Source organism: Coregonus lavaretus, assembly GCF_964263955.1.
Source record: "Coregonus lavaretus genome assembly, contig: HAP1_SCAFFOLD_3192, whole genome shotgun sequence".
In the NCBI taxonomy this organism is placed as follows: Eukaryota; Metazoa; Chordata; class Actinopteri; order Salmoniformes; family Salmonidae; genus Coregonus; species Coregonus lavaretus.
Window position 1 is genome coordinate 26,392 of NW_028166502.1, and position 17,069 is coordinate 43,460.

Consider the following 17,069-nt stretch of genomic DNA (forward strand, 5'->3'; position numbering starts at 1 on the left):
ACAAGCAGAAACGACCATAAAGATGAATCCAAACTCCAAAAGTAAGAAGAAAACGAGATGTCTGGAAACTAAGGGTGGAGTGACGTTCAGGAGGATGGAACTTGAAGATGATGATGATGATGATCAGAATAGATCATGGGTGGATATGACCCTGTGATCAGATGGAGGTTGGCCAGAGAGGAAAGAAGGGGTGATGGAAGTTGGAAGAAGGATACAAGAGATTCGATCTCTGATGAAAGTGAAGATGGAGAAAGCGATGAAGATTTGGAGATTAAAGGTGTTTCATGTTCAAGAGGATTTTATCCTACAAGAAAAGAGAGCACAAGTAAGAAGATGATGCCAGTGATAATTCGAGGACAGAACCTGGAGTATAAGACTTTGCAGAATACCGATATGTCAGATATACTTGAGAAGCTGCCTACTCTTCAAGATGGAGCATATACTTGGATTTCAAAATTGGAAGGAATTACGGTGGGAACACAGTCTGCCATTGGAGACATTAAGAGACTTTAGGCTAATCTCCTTGGGATTCCAGATATGGAAGACATTTTTCAGAGAGCTGGACTTAATAGATATGTGGGGACTGCGGTGAACGATCCTGAATTGTTGGCTGCAAGTAGAAATCGGCTGTGGAGAGCACTGAAAGATACGTTTCCAACAAATGTGCATCCTGACAACATTCTGATTGACCCACTAGGACAACAAGAAAATCTGAGAGCCTATGTGTCAAGAGTTCATCAAGTGTGGAGAAATATTACCGGAAATGATCCAGATGTGAGTCAAATTGAGCAGTCAATTTTGAGAGCTAAATTGCCTATGGGACTGCCCTCACCAGTAAGGAGCAAACTGGCAGAGGTGGTTGGACTTGGAAACATGACAAAAGGTGTCTATACAGATCATATAGCCCATCAAGTGGATATGTACAGGAAAAAGGAACACAACCAGAAAGAACAGGACCAAGAAACTCTCAGAAAACTGAATCAAATACAACTGGTGGAGAATAAGAAGGAGAAGAAACAGGCTTTGGTTATGCAGAATCAGTGTGCACCAAATCAACAATCACTGCCACAGCTTCAACCGGACCTGTTCCAACCGCAATTGTACCAGCCACCAATAGCGGTACCAGTTGTTTCATATCCACAGCCAGTCTCTGGACAGACACATAATTGGAGAGGAAGAGGACGAGAAGGCTTAGGAAGAGGAAGAGGAGGAAGATTTAAGTCATACTTCCAGCAATCTTCAGAAGTGTGTTATAATTGTGGACAGGTTGGTCACTTTGCCCGGTAGTGTAATGGGCCAGGAGGAAACACCAGAGGGAATTTCAGAGGAAGATACAGGGGCAAGTCAAGATCATCTGGAGGACCGGTAAACCCTTATAGGGGCCCGGAGCAAGGATTCTAGGGGTGCCCAGAAGATCCGAAAGGGGGGTGTCAGCTGGTAGCATCAGGACCGGAAAAAGATCCAACAATTGAGGTGAAAATAAACAACCGACCATTGGAAGTGATGGCGGATAGCGGAGCTGCTTTTACCTGTGTTCGGCCTGAAAATGCTACACATCTCCCTATGTCCAATCAACTCATTAGGACAATCGGATTCGAGGGAGTAAAACAGCTGATTCCTCTTACGGAACCAATTGAGCTCTGCTATAAAAATCAGAAAATTACAATACCCATACTGGTATCAGAACATACACCTATTGCATTGTTGGGAAGAGATGCATTGTATAAGTTGAACTGTACAATAAAATGTACACCAGACGGCTGTCTGGTAGAAGTGCCAAAGGAAATGGTTTACCAATTGTTGATGATGACAGAGATGGATTCTTCTTCAGTATTCTGGATTGGAAATCTCAGTGAAGATTTTTTGAAGCAGGCTAAGATATGGGAAAAATTCATTGTGGCAAATATGCCAGATGCGAGGCTTCTGGAATATCCATTTAATTGTACGCTCAAGTATTTCAAGAATGCTGCCCAATCGAACTCAGAGGAATGGTTGAGTAATCAACCAAAGAAAGTTCAACTCAGCTCATGTTGCATAATTTTAGGACCACAAGCAGCTATGAAGATAAACACAGACGATTATCTGGATAAAGAATTGGAGATTGAGAAGAGTGTGCCACATGTGACCTTGTTGGTTTCTGAAGGCTATGAGCAGAAGCAAATAGGAGAAATGATGACAGAAGCAGAGAAAGCTGTTTTCGTACCGATGAAAGAGAATTTGGCGATTTGGAGGAGTGAAGATCAGCGATTTCTCAAAATAATGATTTTGGCTCAAGGACAAGGAAAGCCACAAGCTGTACGGATGACACATTAATCTATTTGCAGTGTGAAGATGGATTCAGACCCTATGAAAGAGGAGATGTTGCAACAAGTTCAAGAATGTTTGTGGTCTCAACACAGTACCGATATTGGACTTGTGAAATCAGCCCAATTGAGGTGAAAGTTGAACTTCGACCAGGAGCCAGACCTCCTTGGAAGAATCAGTATCCATTGAAAGATGAAGCAATCCAAGGGATTGAACCACAAATTGAAGGACTTTCGAAAGCAGGTGTTTTGAAGACAATAAAAAAATCCTCAGAGTAACAATCCTTTGTTGTCTTTGGAGAAACCATGAGGGGTTGATAGTAGCGCCTCTAGACCTATTAGGTCTGATGATTCAGGAAGCACATGGGTTAGCTAATGTTGCAAGGGGGAGGTTAGGAGAAAGATCACAAAGGAGTATGGTTTTTGGGCACCATATTTGCTTGAACAGGTTGACTATGTCATTGGCAGGTGCACAATCTGTCTGAAAAATAATGTTTGCAGGGGTGTGACTGTTATTCTTGGTTACATTCCTACACCAAGAGGTGCATAGGATGTCCAACTAAGCTAAAATATGCTCAATCGGTTGCCAAGTTCTTGTGTAAAGAAGTCATAAGCAGGGTCTCCAACGTGGTATCATTTGTCACATTGTGTTAAAGCGCCTGGAGAAGAGGTGCCACGCGCAGAGAGACAGGATGTTGAAGGCTCAAGAGAGCAGGATGGAGATAGGGGAGAACAGGCAGAAGGAGAGATGCATGACAATATCCAGAGTGAAAACCCAGAAGGAGAGATTGTCCATGTTGTGGACAACGTTGATGATAATGTTTACACTTCTGATAATGCCAGAGATGACTCTGCAATGGATGAAAAGGAAAGGAGATTTGGGGACATTGATTTTCAATACGTCCCAGAAACAACAGGGAATATTTCAGTGGAATGTGAAGCAGCGGAGATCACCCAGGGCAACTCTGTTACAGGAGAAGCTGGTGATTCGGTTAGACAAAGTAGGCCCAGACCAGTTAGGAGAAAAGTCAGACCAAAACGTCACGAAAACTAGAGTTGAAGTAACTCTAGGAAAGTCAGCTCAGCTTCCATGTCAGTGCACGAGAGAGAACAGTGGTGAAGGGAAATTTAGAGTTCAGTGGGAAGATAGCTATGGCAGGAGTTTAGATCTGTTAGGAGCAGTTGAATTGAGAAAGTATGCGTTGCTGAATGATAAGAGAAGACTGAAGATTGAGGGTGATTGTAGTCTCTATGTGTACAATTCCCAGCAGGAGGATCAAGGTGATTATAAATGTATTTTTTATAATCCACAGTTTGAAAGTGAGGGATTAGAGTTGGGACTGAGAGTTAATGTAGTGAGACTAGTGGTGATAGATGGAAATACAAGTAAAGAGCTCCAAGCTGTAGGGAAAATAGATGAATCAACAACAATGACATCAACACTTCAGCCTAATACAACAACAGTGAGAAGCAATTCAACTCTTTCAACATTGACAGTTATTAAAGCTATAAATGTATCACATTTGATTACAATGGCGCCTCAGAAAATCGCTCCAACACCAATTTTAGAAGAAAAGACTGTGATTAGGGATAGGATGGGTGGTACAGCTCATCTTCCTTGTAGATGTGAGAGACGGAGTGGGGGTGGTGACATTCCTCCCACGTGGAGAGATAATTATGGAGAAGAAGTGTTGTTATCAGGACCAGAAGTAGAAGCTGCACCATCTAGTCAAAGGAAGTATATTTTGTACAACGATATGAAGTGGAAGAGGGTTATGAGTGATTGCTCACTTATTTTGCGTAATGTTACATGGGAAGATCAGGGAGAATATATGTGTACTTATTTAGAGCCAGCGTTAGAATGTGTTCCGGTTAAGAATTATTGGTTAAAAGGCTATGTAACTCGTAAGGTGACGCTTATGATGGAAGATTTAAAGTCTGTTGAAGTTTCCACAGTCACCAAAGAAGTTCAGGAGAAGTATATTACAGTAGCCACTCCAACAGTAAATAATACACAGAGGACATCTTTCACTTTCCTACTGGAAATAATTAAGAGTGTTAATACATCAACTAAAGCAACTATTTTAACAGTAACTTTGAAAGAGATTAATGTTACGACGGCAATAACACATTTCGGAAATGTGACACAGACACCCACAACAACTTTTCTGAAACTAAAGGATGTAGTAAGAGTGACTCAGGAGTTTATGATACGGATGGAGAGTGCTGTCAATGGTAGTAAGGATAGTGTTGAAACAGGAGAGCAGATGGTAGTAGAGAATGATGTAGATTCATCTGCAAGAGTGCAGAATACTATCATGGAGGTAAAGGATGAGTTATTTAATTTTGATGGAACACCAGAAGATATATCTGATCAATACCGCTCGTTAGGGAAGAGAGAAATTAAATGGAAGGCATATGGATTTGATTCTTCTGTTTTGCAAATTAAAGATGGATGGGCAGGTAGGAATCTATGGTTCCAGCAGTTAACTCATTCTGTAAGATCAGTGAGGAATCTTGAGGGTCCATGTCTGTTGAGAATTCCAGCACCAGAGACGTGGGGTTCCATTTTAGAGACGGTCGCTCAACCTCTATCGAGTACGTGTCAATCTTATGCTTTATCATGGCTGTTGTGTCAGCAACAATCATTAACAGATATAATAATGTCGTTGTCGAAGCATTTGTTTAGGCCTAGGTTTAAGTGTTCTTGGTTAAATGAATTACCCTATGTGAATTTGTTAGATCGGAAGGAAAATCAGTTAACAGCGATTCCTGAAGCATTGGAGGTGAAACCCGTGAGGGCTAAAAGCTGTTTTTGTTCAAATAAAACATATGATGGACCGGGTATGTTTATGAGAATATCAGATTGTGATGATTATATGATGACTTTGGGTAAGCATGAACATAAGGTTAGTAATGAGAAATATAATGTAACTTTTTATGTTCCATTTAGTAAGAAGAGCAGGACTTTGATGGTGAAAGATCAGCTTTTGCCTGGTAATGTGACTATTGGGAATTTTAGAGATATTTGGTGGGTTTGTGGTGATAAAGCGTATATATTCTTACCCTATGGATGGACAGGATGTTGTTACATGTCGACGTTGAAGCTTCCATATGAGGTTTTTACCATTGAAAGAGGGGAAGCACCGGACACAGATAAATCTGAGTCTAGGTTTGGAAATAGGGTGAAAAGGGACATGGCGGAATTTCATAGTCTGGAAGCCTACCATTGGAGGATAAGTCTAGGAGAGAAGTGGGGACTGGGACTTTTTCCATGGTATGGTGTAAACATTTTGGCATATCACATTGATAATATTACCTATACTTTGCAGGGTTTTGCAAATGAAACGATACGAGGGTTTACTCTTCTGTCAAATACTCAAAGAAGTCACAGACTGACGCTGTTGAAACATGACATGGCTTTTGACTATATTTTAGCAAAACAAGGTGGATTATGTTTGGCTATGAACTTGACGGGGGATGATTGTTATACTTTGATCCCAGATAGTTCCGATAATATCACTAGTGTTATAGATGCATTGAAGAATATAAGGGATGCGTTTGGTAGATCTGAATGAGCTGGATGGTCAGCGAAGGCTTGGTTGCAAGATCAGTTAGGCCCAGTGGGAGCAGTGATAGTTCAGATTTTAGTGGCCGCTCTTATAGCGCTGTGTGTGATGTTTTGCTTTTGTACTTTGTTATTGACTTTTGCGAAGGCTATGATATTGAGATGGGTTGGAGTTGTGATGCCTGGAGAAAACACTCAGATGCCGTTGTTAACTGTTACTGATCCAGATGGAGATAAACAAGTGGGACTGGATGGAGTATTGATGGATAGATATCCATTTTGAATATCCGATCATTTTTCACGTCTTTACATATTATTGTGATATTTAGTATTTTCTTATGAATCAAAGGGGGGAAATGGAATGTGATTCATTTTATATATCATTTTTATATTATTGTTGATATTGATGTTTTAATTTGCATGTGTTGTTTTGCAAAAGATACTGGTTGGTGTTTTCTTTTCTTTCAGAAGCATATGGGGGAATGTGTAGAGGGGATTCAAATACTCAAACATGGACCATATGAATGGACTGGAGGAAGTGGAACAAGGAAGGTGTGGAAATGTTCAGATTCCATCATCGACATTGCATTGAAAGTCGAAACTGCTGAGGAGATGCAGTGTGGTGGACATATTTGCATGTGTAATACATAAATTGTGTCATATTCTTTCCGTATTAATTTTGGAAGAATGATGTTTTCTGTTGTTGGGTACATGTGGGGACCTCAGATGTTTTTGTTTTTTCGTGGATGCTTAGGGATATTGGGTCTAGGAAGGGACAGAGAGAATCCACAGGAGGGTCCGATGGGTCGACCAGCCTGAATGTGGACATTTTTTATTGTATTTTGTTTGCTGAGGCTTTCATGTGTATTCAATTGCATCTTAGTATAAAATGCATTGATAAAGATTTATGAATTGATCTGGAGTACCTAGGTGGTTGCCTGGGGCAGAGGGGCCGTGAAATAATTTTACTGTCTTGATTGATGGATGGATATTTGGAAAGAAAGCTGCCAGACAGGTTTTTCGCTCTCACACTCCATAAAGATTTGTTCATATTTCATAGAAATGTATTTACACTCCATAGAGATTTGTTGATATTTCATAGAAATTTATTTACACTCCATAAAGATTTGTTGATATTTCATAGAAATGTATTTACACTCCATAGAAAAATGTGTTTACTCTCCATAAATTTTGGTTTATTGCTAAAGTTACTCAATAAGAAAAATAGTTATTTGTCATAATCCTATTCTTTTTGTTTTCGAGACTTAATTAGTCTCGAAGGGGAGAAATATGTAGTATCTAAACAGTTTATGACTTTGATGACGTTTGCAAATGGTGTGTTGTGTTAGAGGAAGTTGACTCAGCTTGCGGAAGCGTCTGGAAAGCATTACTATAGGGGCCCCCTAAAACAGAGGAAGTCTGTTATGTGAAGGCCAGGGATTGGTCTGTAGGAGAACCACCCATATTATGTTACATATTATAAATACCATGGTTGAAACAAAGGACGGGGAGAATATAACATATTAGAGATTGGGTCAGTTGTTCTCCAGATGTCTGCAGGAGTCTGTAAATTGATGCTGAAATCTTTGATGTAATAAACTATTATAATCAAGGACAGTGTCAGCGGATTTCTTGTCATCACAGCATAATTAGCATCGTTATCTCGACACTACACTTCCTGCTTTAGTTTTTGCTTGTAAGCAGGAATCAGGAGGATAGAATTATGGTCAGATTTTCCAAATGGAGGGCGAGGAAGAACTTTGTACGTGTCTCTGCGTCTAACAAAGACACAGCGGTTGAAACCAAAAATCTCAAATTTGGACTCGTCAGACCAAAGGACAGATTTCCACCGGTCTAATGTCCATTGCTCGTGTTTCTTGGCCCAAGCAAGTCTCTTCTTATTATTGGTGTCCTTTAGTGGTGGTTTATTTGCAGCAATTTGACCATGAAGGTTTCCGCTGAACAGTTGATGTTGAGATGTGTCTCTTACTTGAACATTCATTTGGGCTGCAATCTGAGGTGCAGTTAACTCTAATGAACTTATCCTCTGCAGCAGCGGTAACTCTAGGTCTTCCTTTCCTGTGGCGGTCCTCATGTGAGCCAGTTTCATCATAGCGCTTGATGGTTTTTGCGACTGCACTTGAAGAAACTTTAATGTTCCGTATTGACTTAAAGTAATGATGGAGTGTCGTTTGTCTTTGCTTATTTGATCTGTTCTTGCCATAATATGGACTTGGTCTTTAACCAAATAAGGCTATCTTCTGTATACACCCCCCCCCCCCCCACCTTGTCACAAAACAACTGATTGGCTCAAATGCATTAAGAAGGAAAGAAATTCCACAAATTAACATTTAAGAAGGCACACCTGTTAATTGAAATGCATTCCAGGTGACTACCTCATGAAGCTGGTTGAGAGAATGCCAAGAGTGTGCAAAGCTGTCATCAACGCAAAGGCTAGCTATTTGAAGAATCTCAAATATAAAATATATTTTGATTTGTTTATCACTTTTTTGGTTACTACATGATTCCATATTTTTTATTTCATAGTTTTGACGTCTTCACTATTATTCTACAATGTAGAAAAAAAGAACTTATTTCAAAAGATTATAAAAAATAAATAACGGAAAAGTGGTGCGTGCATACAGTTGAAGTCGGAAGTTTACATACACTTAGGTTGGAGTCATTAAAACTGTTTTTTCAACAACTCCACAAATTTCTTGTTAACAAGCTATAGTTTTGGCAAGTCGGTTAGGACATCTACTTTGTGCGTGACACAAGTAATTTTTCCAACAATTGTTTACAGACAGATTATTTCACTTATAATTCACTGTATCACAATTCCAGTGGGTCAGAAGTTTACATACACTAAGTTGACTGCGCCTTTAAACAGCTTGGAAAATTCCAGACAATGATGTCATGGCTTTAGAAGCTTCTGATAGGCTAATTGATATAATTTGAGTCAATTGGAGGTGTACCTGTGGATGTATTTCAAGGCCTACCTTCAAACTCAGTGCCTCTTTGCTTGACATCATGGGAAAATCAAAATAAATCAGCCAAAACCTCAGAAAACAAATTGTAGACCTCCACAAATCTGGTTCATCCTTGGGAGCAATTTCCAAACGTCTGAAGGTACCATGTTCATCTGTACAAACAATATTACGCAAGTATAAACACCATGGGACCACGCAGCCGTCATACCGCTCAGGAAGGAGACGCGTTCTGTCTCCTAGAAATGAATGTATTTTGGTGCGAAAAGTGCAAATCAATCCCAGAACAACAGCAAAGGACCTTGTGAAGATGCTGGAGGAAACAGGTATAAAGTATCTATATCCACAGTAAAACGAGTCCTATATCGACACAACCTGAAAGGCCGCTCAGCAAGGAAGAAGCCACAGCTCTAAAACCGCCATAAAAAAGCCAGACTACGGTTTGCAACTGCACATGGGCACAAAGATTGTAATTTTTTTGAGAAATGTCCTCTGGTCTGATGAAACAAAAATAGAACTGTTTGGCCATAATGACCATTGTTATGTTTGGAGGAAAAAGGGGGTCGCTTGCAAGCCGAAGAACACCATCCCAACCGTAAAGCACGGAGGTTGCAGCATCATGCTGTGGGGGTGCTTTGCTGCAGGAGGGACTGGCGCACTTCACAAAATAGATGACATCATGAGGAAGGAAAATTATGTGGATATATTGAAGCAACATCTCAAGACATCAGTCAGGAATTTAAAGCTTGGTCACAAATGGGTCTTCCAATTGGACAATGACTCCAAGCATACTTCCAAAGTTGTGGCAAAATGGCTTAAGGACAACAAAGTCAAGGTATTGGAGTGGCCATCACAAAGCCCTGACCTTAATCCTATAGAAAAGTTGTGGGCAGAACTGAAAAAGTGTGTGCGAGCAAGTGTCACGATCGTCAAAAGGAGCAGACCAAAGCGCAGCGTGTTGAGCGAACATCGTAGACTTTATTATTAAAGCAACCACGAAAAACCAACAAAAGACGATACGTGAAGTTCTCTATGACACCGACTGAACATAGCACAAGGAAACAAAAACCCACAAACACAAGGTGAAAACTGACAGTTTAAATATGGCTCCCAATCAGAGATAACGAGCCGACAGCTGACACTCGTTACCTCCGATTGGGAGTCATTGACTACAACACACAACCTAGAAATATAACCCATAGACCTGCAAACATAGAAACACACCCAACAGAACTACCAACATAGAAAAACACCCAAATCCCCAACAAAACAACATACACTCTAGCTCACATACAAAAGTCCTAGAGCCAGAGTGTCACAGCAAGGAGGCCTACAAACCTGACTCAGTTACACCAGCTCTGTCAGGAGGAATGGGCCAACATTCACCCAACTTACTGTGGGAAGCTTTTGGAAGGCTATCCGAAACGTTTGACCCAAGTTAAACAATTTAAAGGCAATGCTACCAAATACTAATTGAGTGTATGTAAACTTCTGACCCACTGGGAATGTGATGAAAGAAATAAAAGCTGAAATAAATCATTCCCTCTACTATTATTCTGACATTTCACATTCTTAAAATGAAGTGGTGATCCTAACTGACCTAAGCCGGAATTTTTACTAGGATTAAATGTCAGGAATTGTGAAAAACTGAGTTTAAATGTATTTGGCTAAGGTGTATGTAAACTTCCGACTTCAACAAAATAAGATCTGGTGCAACCAATTACCTTCAGAGGTCACATAATTAGTAAAATAAAGTCCACCTGTGTGCAATCTAAGTGTCACATGATCTGTCACATCAGTATATATACACCTGTTCTGAAAGGCCCCAGAGTCTGCAACACCACTAAGCAAGGGGCACCACCAAGCAAGCGGCACCATGAAGACCAAGGAGCTCTCCAAACAGGTCAGGGACAAAGTTATTGAGAAGTACAGATCAGGGTTGGTTTATAAAAAAATATCAGAAACTTTGAACATCCGACGGAGCACCATTAAATCCATTATTAAAAAATGGAAAGAATATGGCACCACAACAAACCTGCCAAGAGAGGGTCACCCACCAAAACTCACGGACCAGGCAAGAAGGGCATTAATCAGAGAGGCAACAAAGAGACCAAAGAAAACCCTGAAGGAGCTGCAAAGCTCCACAGCGGAGATTGGAAAAATAAGCAAACACATTTGGTGTTCGCCAAAAGCCATGTGGGAGACTCTGGTCAGATGAGACTAAAATTGAGCTTTTTGGCCATCAAGGAAAAGGCTATGTCTGGCGCAAACCCAACACCTCTCATCACCCCGAGAACACCATCCCCACAGTGAAGCATGGTGGTGGCAGCATCATGCTGTGGGGATGTTTTTCATCGGCAGGGACTGAGAAACTGGTCAGAATTGAAGGAATGATGGATGGCGCTAAATACAGGGAAATTCTTGAGGTAAACCGTTTTCAGTCTTCCAGAGATTTGAGACTGGGACGGAGGTTCACCTTCCAGCAGGACAATGACCCTAAGTATACTGCTAAAGCAACACTTGAGTGGTTTAAGGGGAAACATTTAAATGTCTTGGAATGGCCTAGTCAAAGCCCAGACCTCAATCCAATTGAGAATCTGTGGTATGACTTAAAGATTGCTGTACACCAGCGGAACCCATCCAACTTGAAGGAGCTGGAGCAGTTTTGCCTTGAAGAATGGGCAAAAATCCCAGTGGCTAGATGTGCCAAGCTTATAGAGACATACCCCAAGAGACTTGCAGCTGTAATTGCTGCAAAAGGTGGCTCTACAAAGTATTGACTTGGGGGGGGGGGGGGGGGGGGGTGAATAGTTATGCACGCTCAGGTTCTCATTTTTTTTGTCGTATATATATTTTTTTCATTAATAAAAAATATTTTGCATCTTCAAAGTGGTAGGCATGTTGTGTAAATCAAAATGATACAAACCCCCAAATAATCCATTTTAATTCCAGGTTGTAAGGCAAACAAATAGGAAAAATGCCAAAGGGGTTGAATCCTTTCGCAAGCCACTGTATACTGTAATATGAAACGTGCTGAGTGTGTGTGTGTGTACGTGTGTGTGTGTGTGTGAGTGTGTGTGTGTGTGTGTGTGAGTGTGTATGTGTGTACGTGTGTGTATGTGTGTGTGTGTACGTGTGTACGTGTGTGTGTGAGTGTGTATGTGTGTACGTGTGTGTGTGTGTGTGTGAGTGTGTGCGTGTGTGTGTGTGTGTGAGTGTGTGTGTGTGTGAGTGTGTATGTGTGTACGTGTGTGTATGTGTGTGTGTGTACGTGTGTACGTGTGTATGTGTGTACGTGTGTGTGTGTGTGTGTGTGTACGTGTGTATGTGTGTATGTGTGTACGTGTGTATGTGTGTATGTGTGTACGTGTGTGTGTGTGTTCGTACCGACTCAGATGACTCAGGTTGCTGTCTGCTCTCTCACATTCCTCGTCCAGCCATGTCTTCACTGACAGCCTCTGAGACGCCAGCTCAGTACCCTCACCCAGCACCTGCCCCGTCATCTACACACACACAGTGTGAAGGTCAGCCAGGACACGACCTGTCCAACAACGTAACCAACTGTAACCAACAAGCTGCCATCACCATGGAGACAACCTTGGCCACCATAGCAACTGCCTGGTCACAGAAACAAAGAGTGGGATGAGTAACGAAGGAGAGAGAGGGAGGAGAGGGAGGAGGGAGAGAAGGAGAGAAAGAGAGAGGGGGGAGAGGGAAAGAAGTAGAGGGAGAGGGAGAGAAGGAGAGAGGAGAGAAAGAGAGAGAGAGGGGGAGGGAGAGAAGGAGAGAGGAGAGAAAGAGAGATGAGAGAAGGAGAGAGGAAGAGAAGGAGAGAGGAGAGAAAGGGAGAGAAGGAGAGAGGAGAGAAAGGGAGAGAAGGAGAGAAGAGAGAAAGAGAGAGGGGGAGAGGGAGAGAGGGTGAGGAGAGAAGGAGAGGAGAGGAAAAGAGGAGATGACTAGGGGTGTGAAGAGAGGAAGAGTGTGAAGTGAGGAGTGGTGCAACCCTAGACAAATACTTTCACATTTGAGATGCACTTGGTTTCGCTAAGCAAGTAGAAAATGTGAGCTTTTTCAGGCACTCACCTTTCTGTTGGTCCTCCGTCTGTCCCTGTAGAATGGTAGACACTAGACACTACATCGTCCCATCTCAGCCAGTCAACCAGTCACACAACCTCAAAACCAGCTCACTGTGTACTAACATTGAGTACTAAACCACAGACTAAATCATCTGTGTCTCTCCGTAGCTGTGTGGATGTGTGTGTGTTGAAAAAGCCAGTCTGTCAGTCGTGTAGATGTGTGTGTGTGTGTATGTCTGCTATAGAGGTCTGCCTATGTGTCAGTCTGCCCCTGAATGCAACAGGTTATTACTGTGAGATCCAAACACAGAGAGATGGAGGGATGGAGAGATGAGAGGGAGGAGGGGAGAGATGGAATGATGGAGAGATGGAGAGACAGAGAGAGTGGGAAGCGCTGAGAGGAAATGATAATGTGCCACTCCAAACAGAAACACACACACACACCTCCCTTCATCTCAGTTCAACTAAGACAAATGCTTTCTCTCTCCATCCCTCCCTCTCCATCCCTCTCTCTCCATCCCTCCCTCTCCATCCCTCTCTCTCCATCCCTCTCTCTCCATCCCTCCCTCTCCATCCCTCCCTCTCCATCCCTCTCTCTCCATCTCTCTCTCTCCATGCCTCCCTCTCCATGCCTCCCTCTCCATGCCTCTCTCTCCATCCCTCCCTCTCCATCCCTCCCTCTCCATCCCTCCCTCTCCATCCCTCCCTCTCCATCCCTTCCTCTCCATCCCTCCCACTCCATCTGTCCCTCTCCATCCCTCCCTCTCCATGCCTTCCTCTCCATATCTTCCTCTCCATCCCTCCCTCTCCATGCCTTCCTCTCCATCCCTCCCTCTCCATCTGTCCCTCTCCATGCCTCCCTCTCCATCCCTCTCTCTCCATCCCTCTCTCTCCATCCCTCCCTCTCCATCCCTCCCTCTCCATGCCTCCCTCTCCATCCCTCCCTCTCCATCCCTCCCTCTCCATCCCTCACTCTCCATCCCTCTCTCTCCATCTCTCCCTCTCCATCCCTCCCTCTCCATCCCTTCCTCTCCATCCCTCTCTCTCCATGCCTTCCTCTCCATGCCTCCCTCTCCATGCCTTCCTCTCCATCCCTCCCTCTCCATGCCTTCCTCTCCATCCCTCCCTCTCCATCTGTCCCTCTCCATGCCTCCCTCTCCATCCCTCTCTCTCCATCCCTCTCTCTCCATCCCTCCCTCTCCATCCCTCCCTCTCCATGCCTCCCTCTCCATCCCTCCCTCTCCATCCCTCCCTCTCCATCCCTCACTCTCCATCCCTCTCTCTCCATCTCTCCCTCTCCATCCCTCCCTCTCCATCCCTTCCTCTCCATCCCTCTCTCTCCATGCCTTCCTCTCCATGCCTCCCTCTCCATGCCTTCCTCTCCATCCCTCCCTCTCCATGCCTCCCTCTCCATCCCTCCCTCTCCATCCCTCCCTCTCCATCCCTCTCTCTCCATCTCCTTTGAGTGGTGGTCTTTCAACGTTCTGTGTGTTTGTGTGTTCATCCCCCCTCCTATTGTCCCATGAGCTCATCATTATTCAGGAAGGTTGTTTGAAGTGCTGTGAGTGTGTGAAGTGCCGAGAACATGTGTGTGTGTGTGTGTGTGTGTGTGTGTGTGTGTGTGTGTGTGTGTGTGTGTGTGTGTGTGTGTGTGTGTGTGTGTGTGTGTGTGTGTGTGTGTGTGTGTGTATGTGTGTGTGTGTACTAAGTGCAGTGATTGCATTCAGAGTGTTCTGTTTCATGTGCAGCTCTGCTGATTAACACATGGTTCTGCTGATTAACACATGGTTCTGCTGATTAACACATGGTTCTGCTGATTAACACATGGTTCTGCTGATTAACACATGGTTCTGCTGATTAACACATGGTTCTGCTGATTAACACATGGTTCTGCTGATTAACACATGGTTCTAAGAGAGCTACAGGTAACTGCCAAAATAAAGGAAACGCCAACAGAAAGGGACGGTTTCCCGGACTAGGCTAATTCTACTTAAATTAATCCAGATTAAAATGGATTTCTGAGACGTTGCTTAACTTCAGATTAGTTAGTTCTAGACCATGGAGTGCCAGACTAAGGTAAGTAAGGATTAACCAGTTCATCTTTGTGAAGCCTGATAAGATTAACGATGTGCACTTGGTGCTGACCTGAGGATGCTTCAGAAACCAGAGAGGGACACTAATACATCAGCATTGTGTGGAATTGAAGCAAGTCACCTAAACCAAACAATGGAGGGAGGTAAAAGAAAACATTCAATGATTTTCAGTGATTGAAAAAAAACCTCTTGAAGCGAATTGTGTCAAACCACCCAATTATGGAGAACAAACAGCATGATTAATCAACAGAAAACAAGAAAATGAATGCCGGCCGACTACCAATTGTAATAAATTCAACTTAAATGAAAAAGTAAAACAAAAGGACGATTAAACAACTTCAGGTAAGATACTGTATTTATTGTTGGCCCACTTTTACAAAATCAGTCACTTTAAAAAGTCAGTTTTCGAATATAGTAGTAGTTATATATGTAGTGTATATGAATATAGTAGTAGTTATATATGTAGTGTATATGAATATAGTAGTAGTAGTTATATATGTAGTGTATATGAATATAGTAGTAGTTATATATGTAGTGTATATGAATATATACTGAACTAAAATACCCGACAAGGCCCAAATCCCTGTCATTCGCAGGAGAAAGAGACAGAGATATCGGGGACGTAGGTCGGGGTGCCTTGTAAGGATCTGACGGCGAGTGGGTAATCTGCCTCTACCATCAGTCCTATTGGCCAACGTACAATCATTGGATAACAAAATGGAAGAGCTACAATCACGAATATCCCACCAACAGGATATTAAAAACTGTAATATCTTTGTGAGTCGTGGCTGAACAACGACATGGATAACATACAGCTGCCGGGGCATCGGCAGGATAGAACAACCGCCTCTGGTAAGACAAGGGGTGGCGGTCTGTGTATATTTGTAAACAACAGCTGGTGCACGATATCTAATATTAAGGAAGTCTCAAGGTTTTGCTCGCCTGAGGTAGAGTATCTCATGATACTCGAACGCTGCTGGCACCCGCCCACCTGACTAGAATCACTACTCTCGACGGGTCTGACCTAGAGTATGTGGACAACTACAAATACCTAGGTGTCTGGTTAGACTGTAAACTCTCCTTCCAGACTCACATTAAGCATCTCCAATCCAAAGTTAAATCTAGAATCGGTTTCCTATTTCGCAACAAAGCCTCCTTCACTCATGCTGCCAAACATGCCCTCGTAAAACTGACTATCCTACCGATCCTTGACTTCGGCGATGTCATTTACAAAATAGCCTCCAACACCCTACTCAGCAAATTGGATGTAGTCTATCACAGTGCCATCCGTTTTGTCACCAAAGCCCCATATACTACCCACCACTGTGACCTGTACGCTCTTGTTGGCTGGTCCTCATTACATATTCGTTGCCAAACCCACTGGCTCCAGGCCATCTATAAATCACTGCTAGGCAAATCCCCGCCTTATTTTAGCTCATTGGTCACCATAGCAACACCCACCCGTAGTATGCGCTCCAGCAGGTATATCTCACTGGTCATCCCCAAAGCCAACACCTCCTTTGGCCGCCATTCCTTCCAGTTCTCTGCTGCCAATGACTGGAACAAATTGCTAAAATCTCTGAAGCTGGAGACTCTTATCTCCCTCACTAACTTTAAGCATCAGTTGTCAGAGCACCTTACCGATCACTGCACCTGTACACAGCCCATCTGAAATTAGCCCACCCAACTACCTCATCCCCATATTGTTATTTATTTTGCTCATTTGCACCCCAGTATCTCTATTTGCACATTATCTCTTGCACATCTATCATTCCAGTGTTAATAATAATTGTAATTATTTTGCACTATAGCCTATTTATTGCCTTACCTCCATAACTTGCTACATTTGCACACACTGTATATATATTTTCTGCTGTATTTTTGACTTTATGTTTTGTTTACCCCATATGTAACTCTGTGTTGTTGTTTTTATCGCACTGCTTTGCTTTATCTTGGCCAGGTCGCAGTTGTAAATGAGAACTTGTTCTCAACTGGCTTACCTGGTTAAATAAAGGTGGAAAAAATTAATAAAAATAAAAATG

The 17,069-nt window shown here is 42.7% G+C and overlaps 1 protein-coding gene across 1 annotated transcript in view; it reads right to left on the reverse strand.

Moving 5' to 3' along the window:
* Positions 1-12,361, reverse strand: part of LOC311114630 (cyclic nucleotide-gated cation channel-like) — a gene marked incomplete at both ends in the record, with an annotated part of 38,706 nt that extends 26,345 nt beyond the window's left edge. The window contains one exon of the mRNA XM_084189873.1: positions 12,246-12,361. Coding sequence (XP_084045999.1) covers positions 12,246-12,361 — 116 coding nt within the window. The remainder of the gene's footprint in view (positions 1-12,245) is intronic.
* Between the last annotated feature and the right edge of the window lie 4,708 nt (positions 12,362-17,069).